Below are 19,846 nucleotides of genomic sequence, written 5' to 3' on the forward strand. Positions count from 1 at the left end.
GTGGACCCTGTTTCCTAGTGGTTCTAGTCACCCCCAGAGGGAGCACCCTGTTGTGTAGAGAGGAGCAGAGTCGGCGTGCTGGTCCAGGTGACATTCTCTTCCAGGCCTGCTTGTTCCCCATGGAGGCATTCCTTTCCCTGCCTCCACCCACTCCCCCCATTGTCTGGGCTACAACTTCTGTCCCCTTGGGGCACTGGGCAAGTGGCTTCCCTCTCTCACTGAGTATGCCACCGCTGGCCAGGCCTGGCAGGTCCCTGTGCCTGATTAGAGCTCAGGCTTAGCCTGACCTCCCTCTTCACCCGCTCACTCGTGGTCCTGAGGCTGGGCACCCATCGTCGTCTCCCTTTCTCCAGCCCCTGCTGTGGGACAGGTGGGTGGATGTGGCCTGGGGCTGGGGACCTGGCTCTAGGGAGGAGCTTCTTGGAGCCCTGGCCTAGAGGAGACAAGTGTGGCCTCTGTGAATCCTGCTCTGCCATTTAGTGTCCTGGTGATCTTAACCTCACTAAGCCCACTTCATCTGACAAATGGAGAAAACCACAGGCCCCACTCGGAGGTGACTGTCCCAGCTTAGTCCGGTCACAGAGCCCTTTACTCACAGGCCAGCCAACCTCCCTCAGCCCACCCCGGCATCCATGCTTGGGGTTTCACACGGCCCTTCCTCACAGGCCAGGGTTCCAGTGGGAGACTCTCCCCTCCCCACAAACAGCACGCTTGGTTTTGCCAGGAAGCCCTGCCTCAGCCATGGACATGGGACTGTGGGCAGGTACGTGGTTCTGCTCTGATGGCTTCCCCTGCCCACCCCCGAAGGTCTGTCCTGGCAGCGGCTGGGTCTGGGGTAAGCTGAGCCTGCTGCTGTACTCCTACTTTTGCTGGGTTCAGTGGGGGGAAGCAGGGTGACACCCTGGGCTCCTGGATGTCAGCCACACTGCTGGGCCCCACAGTCCCCTGGGAGAGTTGCCCCTACCCACAACCCATGGGACTTGGGAAGGCCCAAGCCAGAAGTAGGTGGGAAGTTGCTGGTGAAGGACGCAGCCCTGGCTGTGGCCCAGCTCTGGGCCTAGTGCCCCGAGGTCACAGCTGGCCCTTGGCTCCTGGACCAAAGTCCTCAGGCACACCGGCTGCTTGATCACCAGCTCCCAGGCCCAGGGAAAGCTGAAGAGGGCAAGGCCAGGTGCCTGCCCCACCCTGCCTGCCTCAGCTGAAACACCTCTTCACCAACACAATTCCCATTTATTGATGACCTTGCATATAAATATCATACAACAGGGCAGGGGCAGGAACCAAGCTGAGTGGAACCAGAGGCAGCTCGCTAGCCATGCTATCCACAGGAACACAGCCGCCATGGAGGTGAAACCTCACACCCTGGCCCCTTGGCCCCAGACAATCCTGTCTCCAGGTCCTGGGAGTTTGGGAAGCAGGGTACAGACGCTGGCCTGGTCATAGAGACGGCAGGGAGTAGCCAGGGCTGAGCTGGTGAGACAAAGAGCTCTTGCCAGTCTCCTGTTCCAGAGGGCTGGTTCCCTTCCCCAGAGGAGGCACTGGTGGAGGAGGCACCAGGGGCCTGGGCCTAACGTCCCACTCAGCCTCTGCACTTAGCCCCAGGTCAGGCCCTGGCAGGTGCTGAGATGACCCACGGAAGGCACTTGGCTGGGGCCTGCAGGCCCCCTGGAGGATGTGGTCCGTGACTCAGTAGATTTGGGGGGACCAGGGAAGAGGGAACCAATGGGCTGAGCCCTGGTGGGTGGCCCATCCCAGGGTGGGCTTGGCTGTGGCATTGGCAGGCCTGAGTCCTAGGGGCTCAGAGCTTGGCCCGGGGGTGGCTCTGCAGCAGGGCACGCATGTCCAGGAGCGCCTTCTCCAGGTAATGTGCCAGGCGGGCGGCGTTGGTCTCTGCACAGCTGTTGTAGGCCGACAGGGAGAAGTTGATGTGGGCCTCCATGGGGTTATAGCAGACACCGTAGCCATCGGGGACCACGGGCCCAAAGAACATGACACAGTCTGTCTTGGAAGGGACCTGGGGACAGCAGGATGAAAGCTCTCAAGCTCCGCTACCTTGACGCCCCCAGCACTTCCCAGGCTGCCTGTGCTTCTGCCAAGACTGCAGGCCCCTTGAGGGCAGGGACCATGGTCTGTCCCGTGCTATATCCCAGCAACCAGTACAGGCTGGCACGAATCAAATGTTCCTTTATACCTGACCAGTGAGTCAGGGAAGCTGGTTCTCCCACGAGAAGCACTGACCCCTTCTCAGCCTGCCTGGGCTGCAGATAGGCCCCTGCCCCCAGTTCCTCCTCTGGAACTCAGCTGTGTTGGCATTGGGCTAGTGGGGCCTGTGTGGCCACATCAAACTGCCAGTGGGTTCTCTGCCTGCAGCCCCCAGGGCACCTGGGGCAGTGGCTCACCTGGCTGGTGGAGAGGTGGAAGTGCATGGCGATGGCATAGGAGGTGTCCATGAAGATGTCAGGCATGCTCACCAGGTCCTCAATGGCCTGCAGCTTCAGGCCCAGGAGGTGTCGATCAAAGGCCTCTCCACGGATGGCCTGTTGGGGTGGGAGAGCTGTCAGGAGCAGGGGCTGTGGACCCACGGGTATCCCTGCCCTCTTCAGCCTGTGGCAGCGCCATCCTTCCCAGGCACTGGTCACTCAGAACCACGAGACCAGAGTATTCTGGCCAGAGAGAGCCTTTGTTTCACAGATGGGGAAACTGAGGCTCAGGGAGGGGCGGGGATTTGCCCAGGGAGGCAGGACAGTGCAGGGTTGCGGAGCAGGGCCTTGGAGCTGGGTGGCCTAGCCCCATCCTGGCTGCGGGGCCTTGGTAGGTTGCTTAGATTCTGCAACCGTAGTGTCTTCATCTGTAAAGAGGAGTGAGTCCTGCACTCCCCTCGCAGGGTGGCGGTAAGCTTTAAATGGATGTGTGCATGTAGCACGGTCAGAGCCTGGACACACAGCTGCTCAGAAACAGAGCCTGGACATGCACCCAGACAGCCACCTCCCTGACTGCAGCCCAAGCTGCTGGAGGGCAGGAAACTCGCTGTCTGCTGGACCACATATACCTAGCATCCGGGAGAGAGTGTGACCCAAAATCTAGGGCCCAGGCCAACCCTGGAACTGGGAACAGGGCAGTTACTGGGCCCAGGCTGGGTCTCTCCAACTTTAAAATGGAGATACTTGGCTGGGCGCAGTGGCTCACGCCTGTAATCCCAGCACTTTGGGAGCCTCAGGTGGGTGGATCACCTGAGGTCAGGAGTTTGAGACTAGCCTGTCAACATGGTGAAACTCTGTCTCTACTAAAAATACAAAAATTAGCTAGGCATGGTGGTGGGCACCTATAATCCCAGCTACTTGGGAGGCTGAGGCAGGAGAATCGCTTGAACCCGGGAGGCGGGGATTGCAGTGAGCCGAGATCGCACCACTGCACTCTAGCCTGGGTGACAGAGCAAGATTCCGTCTCAAAAAAAAAAAAAAAAAAAGAATAGAAAAGAAAAAGTAGGGGGCTATTCAGCCTGGTTCCAGGTGCTCCCAGGTTGGGGGAGGTGTGGTCCTAGCAAAGGGTTGGCAGCCATTGCCATTGGCTGCAGGGATGGATAGTCAGAGGGACAGACAGATGGCTGACACTAAGGGACAAGTTGGTAGGCACAAGCGGGCTCACTCACCCGGTCAGTATAGCCTCGGTGGGCCTGCACGGCCTTCCGCAGCAGCTCCACCTTCTGGTGCCCCTAGAGTGGTGAGGGTTGGAGGGAGCTGAAGCAGTGCCCCTTCTCTTCTCCTTGCCCACCTCAGTAGCCCACCCCTCACCCAGCACTAGATTCTGAGCTCTTTAAGAGGAACTATTAGGGCCAGGAGCGGTGGCTCACGCCTGTAATCCCAACACTTTGGGAGGCCGAGGCAGGTGGATCCATTGAGGTCAGGAGTTTGAGACCAGCCCGGTCAACATGGTGAAACCCTGTCTCTACTAAAAATACAAAAATTAGCTGGGCATGGTGGCAGGCACCTGTAGTCCCAGCTACTTGGGAGGCTGAGGCAGGAGAATTGCTTGAACCCGGGAGGTGGAGGTTACAGTGAGTCGAGATCATGCCACTGCACTCCAGCCTGGGGGACAGAGCAAGACTCTTTCTAAAAAAAACAAGAAAAAACAAAAGAGCGAGTATTGCAACTGCCAACTCCTTGGTCCTCAGCCGGGGTCTGACATAGGGCAGTTGCTTTACTGCCAGTGAATAAATGAATGAACAAATGAATGACTCCCTTTTCCTCTTTGGCCCCCAGGAAGCTCAGAGCTAGATTCACGGTTCCAGCTTCTGTTAGATTCCCTAAGCCCACCATGGAATCCTGTAGGTGCTCAATCAATGTGTGTTGACTGAGTGAGCACAAGGGAGATGGCTCAGACCCAGCTCACCCGCCCTCACCCCAGACCTCTCACCGTGATGCTGGAGTCATCCATGGCCTTGACAAAGGCGAGTGAATCCATGGAAGCCGAGCGGATGGTGTCGGTGCGGCCCAGGTGAAACATGCGCAGGGAGGCACTTTCGTAGGTGGCACATGCCTGCCTGTAGATCCTGGTGGGAAATGGGGCTGAGCACGCCCCTTGGAGGTGGACACCCCCTCCCCTGCCCCCAGGTCCCCTCCCTCCTCCATGGGCGGGCTGCAGAGGTGCACCTGTAGTAGGCCAGCTGCAAAGCCATCTGGATGAAGGCGTCTGGGCTTAGCTTCTCCGACTTCGGGAAGTCCTTTCCAAAATGATGGAACACCATCACGGTGATGTCCAGGTCCTGGATCATGCTGGGGGTGTGGGAAGGGCAGGTGAGGGGCAGGCCCCGGCAGCCCCTGCCAACCCCACAGAGGGTCTGGGTGTCATGAGAGAGCTGGCACAGGAGCCACTCAAGCTCAAGGGCCTGGCCTTACCCACCCAGCATGGGGATGGCAGGGGCAGGCACTTACATGCTGAGATTCTGCTTGGCCTTCTCGATGTCGCTCTTGATCTCGGGGGTGATGTTGAACCGCAGCTTCTTGGGCATGGGCAGGGGCACCATGGGAGACCGCACGAGCTCGGGTTTCTTCCTGCACAGTACATGGGGCCTCAGGCTCATGCTGGCGCCTCTAGAGCCTGGGTCCGTTCTGAGACCAGGGTGGGGGCCAGCCCAGGGAGATGTGTTTGTTCTGAAAACCACCTTCACTTCAGCTTTCTTTTTTTTTTAAAGATGAAGTCTTGTTCTGTTGCCCAAGCTGGAGTGCAGTGGTGTGATCTCAGCTCACTGCAACCTTGGCCTCCCTGGTTCAAGTGATTCTCCTGCCTTAGCCTCCTGAGTAGCTGGGATTACAGGTGCCTGCCACCACACCTGGCTAATTTTTTTTTTTTCTTTTGAGATGGAGTCTCACTCTGTCGCCCAGACTGGAGTGCAGTGGCACAGTCTCCGCTCAACGCAACCTCTGCCTCCTGGGTTCAAGCAATTCTCTTGCCTCAGCCTCCTGAGTAACTGGGATTATAGGCATACGCTGCCACACCTGGGTAATTTTCTTTTTCTATTTTTAGTAGAAATGGCATTTCACCATGTTGGCCACGCTGATCTCAAACTCCTGATCTCAACTGATCCTCTCGCCTCAGCCTCCCAAAGTGTCAGGATTACAGGCCACCATATCCGGCTGGCTTCCTTGGAAGAAACAGATTCCCTGGCACAAAGGAGAGTGATATTCCCCTACAAGTTGGTCTATCACCTGTGTGTCACCTGTCACTAGGCGCTGGGGAACTAGGTGAGAGATGTGACTATACTCACGTGTACTCGATGACATAGTCCAGAAGGGTGACAATAGGGGGCCCCTCCGCTGCAGCATGCTCGTACACGAGCCCACAGGAGCCATCTTCTGCCACGATGAACTGTGGAAGGGAAGGGAGACCCCGGTCAGCCCCAGGGCCCTGGGGGGTGGCCCCGACCCAACCACTCTTTGGTCGAGGCAAGGGCCTCTCTGAAGCCATCTCAATGGGCTATGCTGACTTATTATTTATAAGTCAGTTATTAACAATAGCTGACATTCACTGGGTGCCCTGGTGTGCTAAGCACATCCCACGCTCAGCGTGCCTGACCAAGTCCTTCAAACCACTCTGCTAGTGAGGTCGACCACCTCCCCATTTTACAGGTGCAGAGAGGGATTGTTGTGCCAGGATCGCACTGGCTGACCCCGGATCCCAGGTTCTCTGTGAGGCGCTGAGGGGGTGTGCTGGGGGTGGCAGCAGTTTCCAGGCCAGCGGCAGGACTGGTGATGACAGGCTGGCTGCCTGGTAATTATGGTGGCGTACAGCCTGCTGGCTTCCTGCTTGTTTTACAAGCTAGGAGGCTGGGGATGCAGGGCCAGGGAGGGGCAGGAAGTCCCGAGGCCATGGAGGCCCTGTTCAGGTGTACATGAGTGGGTGAAGCCCTGCTGGGCCTCACCTGCAGCGTCTTGTCAAACCAGCGGTTGCCGCTGTTGAGCCTGCTGCCGCCCCCGTGCAGCATCTGGCCTGCCACATGGCTGCGGTACACGTCTTCTGAGACCCTGGGCATGGGCGCATCCAGGCACACGGTGAAGATACTCTTCTGGATGGAGCGCACGGAATCCCGGTTCACCTTGTCTGCAGGTGGCATGGGGTGGGGAGGCTCAAAATGGGGTGAGTCTCAGGGTATGGGAGAAATGGACCAGCCCCTCCACAGCCTCCTGCCCTGGGCTCTTCTGACCTATTTGTACTCCTCTGGGATGAGGAGATCCCCACCTCAGGGGCCCTCCAGGGCATTCACCGAGTGTAGGGTGTGGGTTCAGAGCTTCAAACTCAACAAGACCCTGCAGCCCCACAGCATTCCTTGAGGCAGGACCCAACCCCTGGCCCACTTTAGACACAGGAAACGGAAGCCCAGGGTCACACAGGAGCTGGCATGGCAGCCAGGGATCCCACGCAGGTGGTCTGACTTTGGGGCTAACGCCCCTGAGCAAGACATGCTTTGGAGGATTGCTGGTGCTTAGGGGTACAGGGAGCGTGGAGGTGGGTGGGCTCCTCAGCCAGAGGACTTGGACTGTAATCCTAACTTGCTATTTAGCAGAGAGAAACTACCCTAACCATGAGGTGTCCTCATCTATGACATGGGGCCCACATTGCCTGCTCCACGTTGACAGGATGCAGTGAGAAACATGGCTGCCCACAGCTGTGCGGGGCCCAGTGTGCTGGGGGAATGTTGGGAAAAAGGCTTGTGGGGTGTCTGTATAAACTGGCCTTAAAAATATGGGATAGGCCGGGCGCGGTGGCTCAAGCCTGTAATCCCAGCACTTTGGGAGGCCGAGACGGGCGGATCACGAGGTCAGGAGATCGAGACCATCCTGGCTAACACGGTGAAAGCCCGTCTCTACTACAAAAAAAATACAAAAAAAAAACTAGCCGGGCGAGGTGGCGGCGCCTGTAGTCCAAGCTACTCGGGAGGCTGAGGCAGGAGAATGGCATGAACCCGGGGGGGCGGAGCTTGCAGTGAGCTGAGATCCGGCCACTGCACTCTAGCCTGGGCGAGACAGCAAGACTCCGTCTCAAAAAAAAAAAAAAAAAAAAATGAGATAATAAGTTGTGGAAAGCCACAAGAGGCCGCTGAGGAGGAAAGCCTCCTAATTGCCATCATGTTCCCATGCTCAGAGCGAGACCCGCTCTAGCTGTAAACACTGTGTTCAAGGAGAAAGACACTCCTTTTGAAACACTAGAATGTGGACAGACATGCAGGCTCCTAGTTAAGGCGCTCCCACTAGCTACTCTCCAGTAAGTTAAAGATATGCTGTTTGAGCACAAAGGAGATTCATTGAAACCACTATTGCTATAGATTACGCCTATGACGCACTGCCTCCCTGTCACTGTTTCGCCCTGAACATCTGCTTCTTAGATATAAGTGATTGTACTCAACAAATAGTGTGGAGACCAGAACTCTGCGCCTTTTGCAGCCTCCACTTTGCAACTGACCCCTGGCTCCCAGCTTTATGAAATTTTTTTTTTTTTTTTTTTTTTTTTGAGACAGTCTTGCTCTGTCGCCCAGGCTAGAGTGCAGTGGCGCGATCTCGGCTCACTGCAAGCTCCGCCTCCCGGGTTCGCGCCATTCTCCTGCCTCAGCCTCCCGAGTAGCTGGGACTACAGGCGCCCGCCACCACGCCAAGCTAATTTTTTGTATTTTTAGTAGAGACGGCGTTTCACCGTGTTAGCCTGGATGGTCTCGATTTCCTGACCTTGTGATCTGCCTGCCTCGGCCTCCCAAAGTGCTGGGATTACAGGCGTGAGCCACTGCACCCGGCTCCCTTTATGAACTCTTAACCTATCTCTTCTCATTCCTTTGTTGCCACCAGACTTCAGGTACCCTATGGGTGGTGTTGAGGCTGGTTGAGGGGAAGAGGCCTGGGTGTGCAGCCCCAGCACAGCCCGTAAGAGGCACCTTTGATGAGGGTGTTGTATGCCTTGGCCCAGGAGTTGCGGTGGTTGGAGGTGAGGATGCCCACAGGCTCCTTGTTGGTCTGTAGGGATGAGTTCCAGATCTTCTCCAGCTGCACAAAGATCTGATCCGCAGTGAGGGGCGTCCCGTCACTGTGGTACACGTCCAGCTCAAAAAACTGTCAGGGCACAGGCAGGTAAGAGGAGGGAGCTGAGTGGGGACCTCAGGCTGAGAGCAGCCACTTGCCCACACCTGCCTCTTCCTGGCCTTGGCGTTGGAGGGGATGGAGTCAGGCCAAGGGTGTGAGGGGGAGGAGGTCCTTGGATCGCCCTTTTGGGCTGGGCAGGCCCACGGCCCCTCCTGGCCTCCCTGGGCCGCCAATGGAGAAGCCAGGGGACGCCCATTCCTGGGGCACATGGGCATGTGTGCTGGGGAACCCCAGTGGGGAAGCCGACCGCAGCCGTCCTGCTGTACTCCTGCAGCAGGGCAGGGGCTTGTAGGTGTGGGTGGGGGCCACCCACCTGGTAGTTGTGTACCACGGTGATGTGCGTGGGAGGCTTCTTGGTCTTGCTGAAGTTGCTGACCGTGTCCTGCTTGGGGCCCGGCACTCGGCAGGAGGACAGGATCTGATAGTACTGGTTCATGCACAGGGGCTTTCCCCCCAGGTACTCCACGGGCAGGGTCTCACTGCAGGGCAGAGGGGCAGTGAGGGCGCCACTGGGCAAGTGAATGGGGAGGAGGGCAGGGTCGACAGGGACCTCCTAGGTACTGCTGGGGGCTTACACAGTGTCCCCGCTCCCCCTCCCAGCATAAGCAGGGCACCTCAGGGCTGCGCTGCAGGCAGGGGGCTCGCTTTCTGCCCCAGCAGGCCCTGTTCAGAAGTCACCTAGAAACTCCCTCCCTTCCCCTCTCTGGGCTTCAGTTTGTAATAGGGGAGATGAGGCAGTGAATAAAACTCTGGGGTCCTCTTTAGTTGGGATGGGACAGGGTCACCCACCAAGAGGAGATTCCAGCAACTAGCAGACGACAATCCCCAGCGCTCCATCTCCCAAATCCCACCCAAGGCTGGGCTGACAGGAAGTGAAAGTGACTGAGCTTTGGGCCTGCCGGGCCAGGGCTGGGATCAGAGGTGGCTGTGGTAATTAGGCAGGCCTGGGCAGGTGTGGGGCTGGGCAGGGGTGGGGCTGCTCACTTGTCAATCATGACCTTGAAATCCAACACACCCTCAATGAGTTTGGCAGCAAATCTGGAAAGATTGATTAGAGATTAGAAGCTGTGTAGACACCCTGAGGGAGGCCCCGGGCTAGGGACACCTGCTTGGGGAGTGGGAGGCCTAGTCTTACATCCTCCCTCACCGCGTCCAGAAAGCCCAGGAGCGCAAGGGAGGAGCCTGGGAGTCCCAGCTTGCCAGTCTGTGTCTGCTTCTTCATAACCTCTAGAGGGAGCATGGTCAGGAGGGCTCGGGGAAGTGCTGGTGGCCAAGGGCCTGGTAGGACTTGGGTGCTAGTGCCTTGCAGCTGGAGTGTGGCTTGGTTAGGGGTCAGTGGGCTGGGTCTACCCATAGAGGGCCTGAGCTCCTGAACCACAGCCTGGAATCTGGAGGGGGTGTCATCTGCTCTGAAGCATTGGCTCTGGAGGGCCCCAGGCCCCTGGGGTGGTGTGAATGGGACAGCAGTGGCTCCGGTGTTCCCTCCACTAGGTCCCTTCCCCACTCTGGGCCTCTGTGTCCCCCAGGCCGCCTTCCTCCCAGGGCTGTCTGGCCCATGGCAACCATCCTCAACGCTTGGGGCTGCCCCTGGATCCCACCATGGGGACCACTGGCTGGAGTTCCCGGGCCTGAACCCCGGCCCTTCCCAGGGTGCCCTGGTCCCTTTAAGAGAAGCAGGTGGCGGCAGCCAGTGGATGGTCCTTGGGCAGGAGATCCTTGTTGCTGGTATTTTTATCTCTGGTAGGACTGGAATAGGGGCTGGCGCAGGTGACCTGGCCGAATATGGAAAAGGGGACTGTGTACAGAGGTCACCCCTGTGGCTAGCTGAGCAGAGTGGGAAGGAGGGGTGAAGTGCTAAAACTGGGGCTGGGGAGAAGCCTCAGGTACGGAAGAGGATGGGGCTTCCACGAAGATGTGGTTAATAGCCATGAGGCTTCAGAGCTGGAGAGACCCTGCTTCCTGAATGAGGTCTTGGGCAGCTCCCTTCCCTGCTCTGAGCCTCAATTTCCCCATTTATAAAATAGGGAGGATGCTCCCTATTTCATAAGGCTGTTTGTGGGGCAGAAAGATAAACAGGGTCAGGGCCCCTCCAAGCCGCTGGGGGAAGTGGACTCAAGGGGCCTGGCTGCCTCCCAGCTCCCTAGCCCCAGCCACTCACCGGAGCTGACCCTGCAGGTCCACGAAGTTCTGCTTGGGCAGCATCACACCTGGGCTGGAGCAGATGACCACAGGCTGGCGGTACTGGAGGTAGGCAGTCTTGAGCCACCACTCAGACAGCTGGGAAAAGGGCCAGAGCCTGTCAGGAGGGGTGCATGGGCCCTGGTGCCCCCTCTTCCCCAGGGCTAGGGGACATGGCTGGCCCCACACCCTCTACCCTGCTATGGAGATTCTCAAAGTAAATGCTTAGATCCAGAACCCACCCTTCCCGCCCCACACCTTAAACCCACCAGCCTCTTCCCTTTAGCCCGAGTGATCGATATTAGCCAGATCAATCAGACACTGCTCTTTTTTTTTTTTTTTTTTTTGAGACGGAGTCTGGCTCTGTCGCCCAGGCTGGAGTACAGTGGCCGGATCTCAGCTCACTGCAAGCTCCGCCTCCTGGGCTTACGCCATTCTCCTGCCTCAGCCTCCCGAGTAGGTGGGACTACAGGCGCCCGCCACCTCGCCCAGCTAGTTTTCTGTATTTTTTAGTAGAGATGGGGTTTCACCATGTTAGCCAGGATGGTCTCGATCTCCTGACCTCATGATCCGCCCGTCTCGGCCTCCCAAAGTGCTGGGATTACAGGCTTGAGCCACCGCGCCCGGCCAGACACTGCTCTTAAGGACATGAAAGAAAGATCGGGAGGAAACCTGGGTGTAGGGAGGGGCAGCAAGGTGAATGAATTCTCTTTTCTTTTTTTTTTTTTGTTTTTGAGACGGAGTCTCACTCTCTCACCCAGGCTGGAGTGCAGTGGCGTAATCTCAGCTCACTGCAAGCTCCGCCTCCCGGGTTCACACAATTCTCCTGCCTCAGCCTCCCAAGTAGCTGGGACTACAGGCGCCTGCCACCACGCCCGGCTAATTTTTTTGTATTTTTAGTAGAGATGGGGTTTCACCGTGTGAGCCAGGATGGTCTCCATCTCCTGACCTTGTGATCTGCCCACCTCAGCCTCCCAAAGTGCTGGGATTACAGGCATGAGCCACCGCGCCTGACAAGGTGAATGAATTCTCATTTTACACATTCTCTGTCAATGACTGCCATATGTTAAATTAAAATGTATGCCTATTCTGAATAGACAGAAAGGAAAAAAGGGAAGGGTCCACAAAAACAAAGTCCAATGAGTGACTTTTTTTTGAGACAGGGTCTCACTCTGTCGCCCACGCTAAAGTGCCATGGTGCTATCTCAGCTCACTGCAACCTCTGCCCCCTGCATTCATGCGATTCTCTTGCCTAAACCTCCTGAGTAGCTGGGACTATAGGTATGCACCACCACACTTGGCTGATTTTTGTATTTTTTGGTACAGACAGGGTTTCACCATGTTGGCCAGGCTTGAACTCCTGACCTCAAATTATTCACCTGCCTCAGCTTCCCAAAGTGCTCGGATTACAGGCGTCAGCCACCACGTCTGGCCCAATAAGTGAGTTTTTGACCATCCCCAGCAGAGAACTGTCCAAGGAGGCAGGAGACCAGGGTATCAGAGCAGCCTGAGGGACCTGGTCTTGCTCTGTGGCCTCGGGGAGTAGATACCCACTTTGATCTCAAGGTTAGGGCAATCTTGAGGGGACGCTCCCTGCAAGGATAAATCCTTATGCTAGTGACAAGATGTGGGTGATACATCCTCACTCTCTGCTCTGACGGTCCGTCCTCTGTCTGGGGGGTGAGGGTCTCTGGGCACCAGCCAGGGATGTGGTATTAAAGGCTCCATGTCTGGGACTGCGCACACTCCCAGGTGACTGTCATCCTGTGTCCTCTATGCTGACTGCAACACCCACCGTCCCTGCACACAGCCAGTACAGATTTCTCTGGCCTTCCACCCCCAGAGACCTGGGCCCACCCTGCGTCCCCTCACCCTGTGGTGAACAGCAGCAGGATGTGCCTCTTCATCACACCTACTCCCCTGTGGCGCTGGGCCACTAGCCCTTGAAAAAGGGTGAGGGGGAGGTGACTTGTCCCAGGTTTTGGAGTCCAAAGTCCTGACCTGATGAGTCTCAGCAAATGTCGACAACTCCCACCTCCTGTGTGCAGCCCCCCAGCCTCCGCCAAGCCCCAGGGCTAGAGCTCCACCTCCCCTCCCCATGACATCCCCTGTAACATGGCACTTCCCAGGGCCGGACCCGCTGTGGCTCTCCCACAGGCAGTTTCTCCCTCAGGCAACCCCGACTTGGCAAATTCCACCCCTGCCCCCACCATTGGCAAGTGACACTGGCACTGCCTCCAAAACAGTCCTGGACCTAATGACTCTCCCTGTCTCCCATCCAGTGTCAGACCCAGGCTGCCACAGCTCCGTGGGGGTGATGTCACCCCTCCCCCTCATCTCTGGCTCCCACTCTGCCTCCCTCCCAGCATCTGGGCCACCTTTTTTTTTTTTGAGACGGAGTCTCGCTTTGTTGCCCAGGCTGGAGTGCAGTGGCGTGATCTTGGCTCACTGCAAGCTCCGCCTCCTGGGTTCACGCCATTCTCTTGCCTCAACCTCCCGAGTAGCTGGGACTACAGGTGCCCGTCATCATACCCAGCTAATTTTTTTGTATTTTTTTTTAGTAGAGACAGGGTTTCACTGTGTTAGCCAGGATGGTCTTGATCTCCTGACCTCATGATCCGCCCACTTTGGCCTCCCAAAATGCTGGGATTACAGGCGTGAGCCACTGTGCCTGGCATCACCCCCCACCATTTTTTTTTCCAAGATGGAGTCTTGCTCTGTTGCCAAGGCTAGAGTGCAGAGGCACAATCTCGGCTCACTGCAACCTCCACCTCCCAGGTTCAAGCAATTCTCCTGCCTCAGCCTCCCGAGTATCTGGGATTATAAGTGTCTGCCACCACACCTGGCTAATTTTTGTATTTTTAGTAGAGACAGGGTTTCACCATGTTGGCCAGGCTGGTCTTGAACTCCTGACCTTGTGATCTGCCCGCCTTGGCCTCCCAAAGTGCTGGGATTACAGGTGTGAGTCATTGTACCCGGCTGTCACCTTTTTAATTTGTGTGTTGCAGTATGAGATGTAAGTAGAAAAGCACACGAAGCACTGGTGTAGGCATTTTCCAAACTGGGTACACCTGTGTCACAGATCAGACAGAACCAGGGCGATCCGTCACTAAGTGACACGTATCCCCTGCCTGAGGCTGTCCCACCGAGCACAAGGGTATCTTCTCCTACCTGGCTGTACCTGTCCTTGCACCCCACTCCTGCCTCTATCCCAGAACATGACACCTTGTCCACAACCTGTGTCCTGTTCATCCCCTTTCTCTCCTCCCTACTTGAATGTCAGCTCCAGCGGGCTGGTGACTGTGTCCTTCTTGATTACCCGGCGCCCTGCCAAGTGCCAGGCACAGAGTACGTGCTTACGAAACTCTGGGCGGCAAATGAACGGCCGTGCCAGCGCAGTGGGCACTGGAGAACTGTGCACGTGCAGCCAGCAGCAGGTCACGGTGAGGGCGCCCCTCACTCACCCAGTTCTCCGTCTTCCTGGCCCGGCGCTCCAGCCCCTTCTGCAGGCGCTCCCCTACGCCTCCGGAGGCCTGAAACTCATCCACCAGCTGCTTGGTGTGGGCCCACTCCTCCTCACTCACGATGGGCTGCAGCGCCTTCAGGTAGTGGTCCAGGGACTGCTGGAGAGGGGGCACAGGCAGCCGTGGCAGTGCATCCTGGTGTGCCTTGAAGCGGCCGGAAGCCTTCATCAAGGGGGAGGGTTTCAGGAAGCCCAGAGGCTTCACCTGCAGGCAGCAGAGCATCCTGTTCATTCCCTTCCCACCTCGGAGCCCTGGCAGTCCCAAAGCTGTAGTCCTGGGCACTTATGTGCGCACTCCTCGGGCAGAGACAGCCTCTTGGGTGGGGCTGGTCCTGGCCTCCCGGCCCTAGAGCTGTAGATATCCCCGCCTCTCCAGGGCCTGGAGATGCGGGTAGGGATGGGGAAGGGTGGGGTGTGGCCATGGTTCTTGGCAAGGCTCAGGGGAATCAAGTCAGGATGAATGGCTCCTTGGTGTAGCAGAGGTGAGGGGGACCGCCCACCTGTTGGGTTGCACAGGCCCCTCCTTTCTCACCCTGGAAGAGGAACCAGCCAGCAGAGTGGTGACTGTCCCTCTTGGAGGTCCCCACCTCCTTTTCTCCCACCCTTTCCAGGTTGAGAAATAGAAGGGAAGAAGAGAGAATCACAGAGAGCCAGACAATGGCAGCATCTTCAGGTGAGGAGCCTTGGGCTTCCTCCTGCCTCTGAGATGGGGGAGGGGTGGGGTGAGGGCAGTGCTGTGGCAAGAGAGCTGGGTGGCCTGGCATGGAGGGTGAGAGGTGGCAGAGAGAGAGAAAGTCCAGGAGGCCCTGTAGTGGGCAGAAAGAGAGACAGGAGGGCCCGAGGCTGCTCTTGCAGTGAGCAGGCGAGCGGCAGGAGCTCTGTTCCATACCTTCTCTCTCTGCTGCCCATCCTCCTCCATGGCAGGACCAAGGTTCTGGGCCCTGTCTGCCTTGGTTGGATCTCTAAACCTAACTGTGCTACCAAGTGGGCGAGCAGAACCTAGCCAGAGGCAGCCACTTGCCTGGGCTGGAAAGAGAAGACAAGAGCCAAGATTCAGGGGGAGGCAGGTGGCAGTGGCAATGGCTGTGGTGGCATCGGGGGTTGTGGCAGTGGCAGGGGAAGCTCCTGAACTCTAGAAGCTACTCCACCCTCCCAAGCTCCCAGAAGTAGAGGAATGGGGAGCAGGTGAGAGGGCTGGTGGGGGGCATTCCAGTAGAAGGGAACCTGGAAAGTTCTTTCCTTTCTTCTCTGCATGGGCTCAGTGCCAGGGAGGCAGGCCAAGAAGTAATAAAAAAATCCACCTGTCAGAATCTGTGAAGATCTTTTTGATGAGAGAAAACTTGGCTGGAGGGCAGAGACTGCCTGGCCGCTGAGGTTACACCACAGCCCTGGGATCGGTCCTGAAATTAGGGTTGGTGCAGAGGAGCAGACACCAGGAAAAGGCCATCAGTGGATGGGACAGCCAGAAGCCCTGACTATTTCCTGTTTCTCTCCAGGACTCCTGGGACCCATCTGAGCCATCCCTCTACCAACACTCATTTTTTCCTGAGCTGTGGCTCATTCAGCTGGGGTCCAAGAGTGGAGGACTTTTGGTATGAAAAATAAACCACAGGACGCTGCGATTGGGCTGGATTTGAATGAGCAGCTCCAGGGGACTCTGGGCAAGTCCCTCCTTGCCTCAGTTTCCCTGGCAGGAAAGTAACCAGGCTAGTCGGATGGTCCTGGAGAATGACCTAGAGGCTATTTGTGGGATGAGATGCAGCTTGGGAGACAAGTGACAAGGGTGCAGTGGAGGTTCAGGGTGTTGCAACACCTAGAAGAGCCTCTGAGCCTGAGCCTGGATGCACCCTCTGCCCTCTGGCCCGGTAGTGTGTGTCTGAGATAGTGAGACACCAGCAACATATGCTTGGATCAGGGATGGAAGGAACTGAAATTAGGCTAGCATCCAGGCTGCCCTCTGGGGAGGACTGAGGAGTAGATACAGCCAGGGTGGGGAAGTCGGCTCCAGAGGAGGATACAGCCCGGGTGGGGAAGGGGACTGGAGGGGAGGGAGGCCATGGGGCTGCCACCTGCCAGTTCTGAGGCCTTTCTGAGCAGCCTAGGTTGATGCCTCTGCGTCTTTCTCTGGCCACACACAATTCCCCAGGGACCATCTGATAAACCAAAGGAGCCTGACCAACTAACTGGACAGGGTCGGAGAAGTGGCTCTGGCCTAAGCGTGCGACGGGTGTGTGAGAATAACTGGGAGAGTGAGCACGGGTCTGGACGCTCCTGGTCTCTCTCCCCCACCGGCCTGTCTCTGGGTCTAAGGGTGGGGGTGCTAACTGAAGCCGGGTCCCCCCTGTCTGTCCCGGGTCGTTGGAATTGAATGCTCCAGGACGTGGGTTCAATCCCACTCCTGACGTTGCGCCAGAATCTCCTGCTCTGCCAAACCTGGGACGCCCGCCTGACCCCACCCCACCCCATCAGCTGGAGGCCGGGTTGGATAGCGGCCGCAGGACGAGGTTTCCGCTCCTGGGCGCAACCGCACGGCCCACCCACGCCGTCCAGGGCCCTCAGGCCCCGGCTCTGCCACACTCACCACGGTCCTGGCAGCGAAGGCTAACATCTTCGCTGCCCGTCCGCGGACACGCAGTCCGCTCCGCCCCACACACTGGACAAAGTCCGCGCCGCCGCTGCAGCGGCTGGGGTTGGTGGGTCCTTGCTAGAGCCTTTGGGCCAAGGTCGCTGAGTTACCGCCGCCAGCCGGTAGAGGCGGCCCCGCGCCCACCCTCCGGGCCGGGCAGGCACCGGGGAGGAGGACTCGCGAGGCGGGGCCTGGGCCGGTAGCGGGCCCCGAGCCTGCAAAGGAGCCCGGGCGGCTGGCTGCGGGGCGGGGGCGGGGCCTCTATGGGGCGGGGTCTCCTTGGGGTGGGGCAGGAGGGGCGGGGCGTCTCCCGGTAGCGGGTCGCAGTAGGCTGGCTGCGAGCTGGGGGCGGGGCCACGGCGGGTGCTGGGATAGAGGCGCGGGGCCGAGGGCGAGTCATTGGTTGGGAGGCCCCGCAAGGCGTTGAGACCTGTGGAGTAGGAAGGAGGAGGTCACCGTCCAGCTGTCTCTCCCCCGCCCCCGCGTGTCTTCTAAGCTGTTGGAGGTAGCGGTGTGCACCTCTCCAACTCCGTCTGGTGTTCTTGAGCGTAACTCTTAGAGTGTAGGAAAACACAACCGTGTTGACCGGAGAATGTCCTCTCATAGTCCTTGGATTAGGGTCACTACCACCCACAAAGATGACAGGTGGTACTCGGGGACAGGAGACTGCCCCGGAAAAACATGGCTGTGCACAACCCAAACTTGACGTCCCGCACAATCATGGCAGCCGCGGCCCCCGTCGTTCCGGCGGCCGTTGGCGCGCATGCGCCCCGCGCGCCCCGCACTGACATGGCCGTCGCCCGAGTCAGCGCGTCCGCCGCGCGCCGGCCGTTAATGGGCATGCTCCCTGAGCGCCCCGCACCGATATGGCGGCCGTCTTCCCTGGGGTGACTTTAACTCTCGGTTTTCGGTTATAGCCGGCCGGCGCTCGCTTGTCTTCAGGAAGCTCGGAGCCTTTGGTGGAGCCGGCGAGAGGAAGGGTGGGTGCAAGAGTGAAAGGCGAGAGGGGACTGCAGGCATCCGGGCCGGCTCCTGGCCGGAGCAAGATGGCTGAGGGCGAGCGGCAGCCGCCACCAGGTAAGGCCGGCGGGGGCCAGGCTGGGCCGGGGTCGGGTAGGGTGAGGGCGGCGCCAGGTATGGGAGGTTCAGGAGGGCGAGAGTCAGGACACGGAGGAGCTGGAGGGGCAAAAGCTGAGGGGCCCCGAGGAGGAACTGAGTTGAATGGCCTTAGGGGAGAGGTGGGTGATGGTGCGCCGCTGGGAGGGAAGCAGGGGCTGCAAAGGGGTGGTGATTGGGGCGCAACTGTGGGTTTTGTGGGAGTCCGGGCTGCCCGAATGCCGGGTGGGCAGCACCATGGTCATAAGGGGCGCCTTTTGCATCTCTGGGCAGCGCGTGCCTAAGTAAGCCGTGAACCTGGTGGGGAAGTTGCCAGGGAACGGGGCGAAAGTGATTCCGGAGGCTGCCGTGTTTATTAGTCGCTGCTCAGGGGATGGGGTGGTGCTCAGTGGGCCGCGCCTGCCTCGCCCCCAGTTTCAGCTTCCGCGCTCTGCCCACCCCTCATCCTCCTACTCTCAGGTTTCCGTGACTGAGAATTTATTGAGGGAACCCGCCCGTGGTGTCTAAACCTCTAATTTTAAAAGGCTGGTTGTGCAAGGAGGTTAGTCTCCCTCTGGCATCTCCTTCGATAACTCTTATTTACACTGTAGCCTCTTTTTAGTTCATCTCAAATAACTGGGATGGAGGTGCTACAGAAGGATCTTCTTAGAGACCCCTTTTATGGAGAAGGAGGAGGCTGGACTGGCCATCCCGACAGAGAGGCAAATAGTTTGGCTGACCAAACACAGCTAATGTTTTGAAATCATTTGATATTCCTGCTATCCTGTCTCCAATTTTGTAGTCCCTGGGAAGATCTCAGGAGGGAGAAATGTTGAAAATCAGAAAAGGCATCCTCTTCATGCCCCCACAAAAGAGATGAACAAAGAGCTGGGTTCCGTTTCTTAGGATATTCAAAACCAGACATTTTGTACAAAACCTCTGTGTGTGTGCCCTTAGAACGGGGGTGTCCAATCTTTTGTCTTCTCTAAGCCACATTGGAAGAAGAATTGTCTTGGGCCACACATAAAATACACGAACAGTAACTAACGAGAGCTGATGAGCTAAAAAAAAGTCGCAAAAAGAAAAAAATCTCATAATGGTTTTGTGGTTTTTTTTTTTCTTTTTTTTCTTTTTGAGGCAGCGTCTCACTCTGTTCTCCAAGCAGGAGTGCAGTGATGTGAACGCCTCCCGGGTTCAAGCGATTCTCCTGCCTTAGCCTCCTGAGTAGCTGGGACTACAGGCATGCCACCATGCCCAGCTAATTTTTGTATTTTTATTAGAGATGGGATTTCACCATATTGGCCAGGCTGGTCTTGAACTCCTGACCTCGTGATCCACCTGCCTCGGCCTTCCAAAGTGCTGGGATTACAGGCATGAGCCACCGCGCCCAGCTGGTCTCGATCTCTTGACCTCGTGATCCGCCTGCCTTGGCCTTCCAAAGTGCTGGTGTTACAGGCGTGAACCACCACACCTGGCCTATGTTTTAAGAAAGTTTACAAATTTGTGTCCGGCTACATTCAAAGCTGCCCTGGGCTGCGGGTTGGACAAGCTTGCCTTGGAAGTTCTGGTAATGACTCTGGGCCAGGTGGCTCACACCTGTAATCCCAGCCCTTTGGGAGGCTGAGGTGGGCGGATCACTTGACCTCAGGAGTTTGAGACCAGCCATGGCCAACATGGGAAAACCCCGTCTCTACTCAAAACACAAAAATTAGCTGGGTGTGGTGGCATATGCCTGTGATCCCAGCTACTTGGGAGGCTGAGGCAGGAGAATCACTTGAACCCAGGAGGCGGAGGTTGCAG

At 57.7% G+C, this 19,846-nt stretch overlaps 2 protein-coding genes across 6 annotated transcripts in view; one reads left to right on the forward strand and one right to left on the reverse strand.

The window, feature by feature from the left end:
- Positions 1-1,210: 1,210 nt before the first annotated feature.
- CRAT (carnitine O-acetyltransferase) lies at positions 1,211-17,202 on the reverse strand. Of its 4 annotated transcripts, XM_010360919.2 has the most exons (16): positions 16,907-17,202; positions 15,627-15,725; positions 15,215-15,351; positions 14,267-14,530; positions 10,783-10,901; positions 9,609-9,662; positions 8,938-9,103; positions 8,420-8,594; positions 6,419-6,597; positions 5,765-5,865; positions 4,932-5,051; positions 4,650-4,772; positions 4,414-4,549; positions 3,650-3,712; positions 2,400-2,537; positions 1,211-2,014 (listed from the first exon to the last, which is right to left on the reverse strand). In XM_010360919.2, exons 3-16 carry the CDS (start codon positions 15,242-15,244, stop codon positions 1,799-1,801), a joined length of 1,884 nt encoding a protein of 627 aa, XP_010359221.1. In that variant the 5' UTR covers positions 15,245-15,351; positions 15,627-15,725; positions 16,907-17,202; the 3' UTR covers positions 1,211-1,798. The 4 variants fall into 4 exon arrangements, with proteins under 4 accessions (XP_010359221.1, XP_030774919.1, XP_010359223.1 ...); XM_030919059.1 differs by lacking the exon at positions 15,627-15,725; XM_010360921.2 differs by lacking the exon at positions 15,215-15,351.
- A 508-nt stretch (positions 17,203-17,710) lies between these two features.
- PTPA (protein phosphatase 2 phosphatase activator) overlaps positions 17,711-19,846 on the forward strand; it is a 41,007-nt gene continuing 38,871 nt past the window's right edge. The window contains exon 1 of one of the 2 annotated variants that reach the window (XM_010360923.2): positions 17,711-18,028. In XM_010360923.2, the coding sequence (XP_010359225.1) occupies positions 17,998-18,028 (31 nt within the window). In that variant the 5' untranslated portion in view covers positions 17,711-17,997. The remainder of the gene's footprint in view (positions 18,029-19,846) is intronic. The other variant, XM_010360922.2, reaches the window with a different exon arrangement.

Source organism: Rhinopithecus roxellana, chromosome 16, assembly GCF_007565055.1.
Source record: "Rhinopithecus roxellana isolate Shanxi Qingling chromosome 16, ASM756505v1, whole genome shotgun sequence".
Lineage (NCBI taxonomy): Eukaryota > Metazoa > Chordata > Mammalia > Primates > Cercopithecidae > Rhinopithecus > Rhinopithecus roxellana.